This window comes from Poecile atricapillus, chromosome 8 (genome assembly GCF_030490865.1).
Source record: "Poecile atricapillus isolate bPoeAtr1 chromosome 8, bPoeAtr1.hap1, whole genome shotgun sequence".
NCBI classification, from domain to species: domain Eukaryota; kingdom Metazoa; phylum Chordata; class Aves; order Passeriformes; family Paridae; genus Poecile; species Poecile atricapillus.
The window spans coordinates 26,873,932-26,878,421 of NC_081256.1; the positions used below are offsets into that span (position 1 = coordinate 26,873,932).

Here is a 4,490-nt window from a genome sequence, read left to right on the forward strand (position 1 = left end):
CCCAGGACGTGTCCCTGCCTGCCAGGGCACTTCTACAACTGAAATCCAATTTCCTAAGAAGTCAGAAGGCAGTTCACTTGTTACTGACTGCCACCCTCAGCCTTGGGGTTTGTGCATCTCTGGTAACCCACTGGGATGAATTCACCCTGCCACAAACTGTTCTGTGCCCTGCTCCAGCTGATACAATCAGGAACTGGGGTCCACCACAGAGCACAGGGCATCAGAATTTCCTTGGAAACAGTGTCCAGCCACCCTGGTCCTGCTCCCCACCAGCCCACAGGCCCCAGGCCAGGTCAGTTCCCATTAATGCCCAGGGAGGGGAGTGCCAAATGCCCCACTCCCACCTGAGAACTGACTCATTCCACACCTACACACAGAGAGAGAGTGGCAGTTACCCAGGAGCTGCTTTCCCTGCTCAGCAGAGCTGTCCAGACAGCAGACACACTGTGCCCCAGAGCCAGCACCAACAGGGAGTGCACAGGTACCTGGTACCTGCTGCCTCTGCCAGCTGGGAACAGCATCAACAGCTCAAGAGACATGGAAGGTACTGCCATGGCCATCAGTCCTGGGGCATCACAATGCTCTGACACCCTTCAGGGGTCACCGTGGGTGAACAGAAGGCAGGCTGGGCAGCCAGGGACACATCACACTGGAGACAGTGCTGAGGGTGACCTAACCCCAGCCATCTTCGAGGCTGTTTGCTCTCAGCAGCCATTCAACACTGACACCAGCACCTACATTAACCAAAATGTGCCAGGTATCGATGCACAAACTCCCTGTCACAGCTACAGCCTGAGCAGCTCATGGAGCAATCCACCCTGCCCCAGGAAACAGCGGAACAGGAGCCACTGCCCACATGGCAGCCAGCCCTGAGCCACAGCTGTCACAGCAGCAGGCAGCAATAAACCTACACAAACAGCTCTGTTCACAGAGAAATGCACCAATTCCAGCCTTGTACCAAACAAACACATCACCAAGCCACAGCTTTCCATGCAGCAGCAGCTCCTTCCAGGAGCAGCAGTGGCTGTAAGCAGCACAGTGCATCCCCTGGATACACGGGAATCCCTTCTGGAGCTGCAAAGCCAAGCTCAGGTGTGTGCCAGTAACACCAGGCACACCTTGGTGCACATGGCTTTGGAGCTGGGCCCCACTGCAAGGTGGCTCTGAGAAGACCCTTGTAACACACTGGCAGTGACAGTGACAGCCAGAACATGAATTCACACACAAACAACAACTAGGAGCTACAGTCGAGGGTTATCCTGGAACACTGTCAGGAAACTCCTACCAGTCCAGGTGTAGCAGCTCTGCCCCACACACACAGACCCAGAAATGTGTCTTGAGAGACAGGGTCAGGTTTCCTTTTCTAGTTTATGAGAAGATGATGTGCTCTGTCATTCAGAGGAAAGGGAAGAGACAAAAGCAATAGCAAACATGACTAACTCAGGCCACAAGTCAAAATGAGGAAGGAAACCACACACCAACAGAAAAAGGTCTCATCTTTCTACACATTTCCCCACTCTTAGCACTCTACTGGAGGCTTCTGCTGGCAGAGGAACAGAGGATGGGGACAGCCACAGAGGCCTCTGCAACAGCTGCAGGTTTGCCCAGGTACTTGCACGGGCCGGGTGTTTGGGGGTGTTTGGGGGTGTTTGGGGGTGTTTGGGGGTGTTTGGGGGTGTTTGGGGGTGTTTGGGGGTGTGAGGGGGTGTTTGGGGGTGTGAGGGGGTGCTTGGGGGTGTTTGGGGGTGTTTGGGGGTGTTTGGGGGTGTTTGGGGGTGTGAGGGGGTGTGAGGGGGTGCTTGGGGGTGTTTGGGGGTGCTTGGGCAGCTGCTGCTCAGGGCTGGGAGCCACCTGTGCACATCTGTCTTGGAAATGCTGTCTAAAGCTGTGCTGAGAAAGGAAAACAGTGGGTGCTTGGAAAGAATTACCAGAAGTCACTCACCCAGAAGAGGCTGGCTTTTGGGCAACGGCTCTAACATTTCTATTCAATGCTAAATTACATTTTAATGGGAAGACCAACAACACTCCAGGCAGTCTGCTCTCATACCCTGCTATGACATTACCCTGGGCCTCCAAAATAAGTATGAACCCTTTTAACTCTCCAGTGGATGTTAGCTTATAAAGGATTTAAATTTCAGCAAAGATTTAGATTTTCCATGAATCAGAAGGGAAATTGGTTTGTCTAACACACACTCAGGTTTTGTGTTTATTCATGCAAACTTGCTGTGACTGTAAGGAACATGTAACACTACATCCAGGAGGTTGTGTTTTGTGTTCTCTCCCTCCTTTCCATCCAAGTCTGTTTCCAGCGATGGGAGACTCTGCAAACACGAGCAGTGTTGGTAACACCAGTGGAGCACCCTCCTCTGCACAGTGTCCCCGTGACACCACCATCACCCACCTGCTCTTCCCCGCGCTGTACACGCTCATCTTCCTCCTGGGGCTTGTGCTCAACAGCCTGGCTTGCTGGGCTTTCTTCCACATTCCAAGCACATCAACTTTCATTGTCTACTTGAAAAATATCTTAGTTTCCGATTTTATAATGACCCTAATGCTTCCTCTGAAGATCCTGACAGACTCTGGCCTGGGACTGTGGCAACTCAAAGCCTTTGTCTGTCGCTTCTCAGCCGTAATATTCTATGACACCATGTACATCAGCATAGTGCTGCTGGGGCTCATTGCTTTCGACAGATTTCTCAAGATTGTGAGACCTTTTGGGAAGTTCTGGGTGCAAAATCTGACCTCAGCAAAGATTCTGGCCAGTCTGGTCTGGCTCTTCTTCCTTGTTCTCTCTCTGCCCAACATGATCCTGTCCAACAAGACAGCGACGCCTCAGTCCGTGAGGAAGTGTGCCTCCTTGAAGAGTTACCTCGGACTCAAATGGCACGAAGCCGTCAACTACATCTGTCAGTTCATCTTCTGGACTGTCCTCATCCTCATGTTGCTATTTTATATAATTATTGCCAAAAAGGTATATGAGTCTTACATAAAAACACAGAAGAAAGGCAACAGAAGCGAAAAACGGATCAAGGGGAAAGTATTCATCATTTTTACCGTGTTCTTCTTATGCTTTGCCCCCTTCCACCTCAGCAGGGTCCCCTACACTCGGAGCCAAACGAGTGCCCACGTGGACTGCCGCCTGCAGAACCAGCTCTTCGTGGCCAAGGAGAGCACGCTGTGGCTGGCAGCCACCAACATCTGCATGGACCCCCTGATCTACATGTTGCTGTGCAAGCCCTTTGTGGAGAAGGTGTTGTACAGGAGGGTAAAAGCTCTCCAGAGAACCACCCAGACAAACCCAAACACTGAACTGGACACACGAGTGTCTCCTACTGAGTCTTGATTCTTCAACTGCACACTCTACTTTGCATGTTCATAGAGAACTTGAAGAATAGTTTGGTTTACTTCTGCTGAATAACACAAAAGGGTGTTTGCCGAGTCATAATAACACTCAATAAATGCAGCAAAATGGATTTTCTATGTACATTCACTGCACAGCCTTAATGGGCAAAAGTCTCTTGCTCAAACTGCCTGAGACAATCCACAGGTTAATTCCATCTGCTTTAAACTAAAACAACTCACTTGCTAACACCTGAGCAGCTTACTGACTCTGCCTGCACCAAAGGGCAATTCAGCTTTATTTGGGAGCAAACCCCAGAGCTGTTGACTGTGCACGTCAGTAATTCCTAACCCCAGTGTCAGCCTGGCTGCACATCCAGGGTAGGGAAAAGGAGGAGCAAAGGGAAGGACACGGTCCCTTCCCACCCCTCCTTGCCTCTCTCACACAGGTAATTATTTTCCTACCACCCACAGTTTCACCATCCTTCCTCCCTGCTCCCTGCAGGATTCTGCTGGAGGCAATAGCCCAGTTTCCCTCAGGACACGCTCCTGGTCCGGGTCACCAAAGCACCCAGGACTGCATCCCCCACAAAGGGGGCCCCAGAGCCATGTGGTGCTCGGCCCCACCAGGGAGGAGCAGCAGAGATGTCCCCCTTGGTGGCACATTCACCCCTCGCTTTGCCAGCACCAGGCAAAGAGAAAGGAGCAGGGGACACAGCCTGAGCCTCCCCATCCAGAGCATCCCTCTCCAGCCAGCTCACAGAGCTCTTCCCTGGCTATCCCAGGGACTGGGCCTGGACAGAAACTACTTTCCAATCCAAGATTCTGGAATTTATGTCACTATTTCAAGACAGCAGTGTCCCTTATCCCCAACCACCCCTTCTCCTCCAGCTCTCCTGCCAGCTTTACACTTTCACATGTGCCAGACACTTTGATCACCACTTGACTGCTATTTTTAGAAATTCATTGGTTGCAGCAGCCTAACCCAATCCAGCAGGTTGCTCCATACAGCTTGATATTTGCAAAGCTGTTTTACATTGCTGTGCATTAATTACATCTGCCTCTGGGGTTCCCCAGCTTCTGCCATGTGGGGAGATGTATGTCTTAACTACATCTTCCTCATCAGACATGTTACACACCTTCCAGAGCTG

General features: G+C 51.4%; 1 protein-coding gene across 2 annotated transcripts; it reads left to right on the forward strand.

Annotated features, from left to right (window-relative positions):
- The first annotated feature begins 717 nt into the window (after nucleotides 1–717).
- LOC131581571 (P2Y purinoceptor 13-like) lies at nucleotides 718–3,455 on the forward strand. Of its 2 annotated transcripts, none has more exons than XM_058844016.1 (2): nucleotides 718–1,608; nucleotides 2,299–3,455. In XM_058844016.1, exons 1-2 carry the CDS (start codon nucleotides 1,562–1,564, stop codon nucleotides 3,341–3,343), a joined length of 1,092 nt encoding a protein of 363 aa, XP_058699999.1. In that variant the 5' UTR covers nucleotides 718–1,561; the 3' UTR covers nucleotides 3,344–3,455. The 2 variants fall into 2 exon arrangements, with proteins under 2 accessions (XP_058699999.1, XP_058700000.1); XM_058844017.1 differs by having other exon boundaries at nucleotides 1,601–1,608; nucleotides 2,259–3,455.
- The last annotated feature ends 1,035 nt before the right edge of the window (nucleotides 3,456–4,490 follow it).

Excerpts from the sequence above, each read along its gene's own strand:
- LOC131581571 (XM_058844016.1), top strand. The coding sequence starts at position 1,562 with ATGGGGACAGCCACAGAGGCCTCTGCAACAGCTGCAGGTTTGCCCAG. Across the intron at positions 1,609-2,298 it reads ACAGCTGCAGGTTTGCCCAG|TCTGTTTCCAGCGATGGGAG; the intron begins GTACTTGCACGG and ends TTTCCATCCAAG.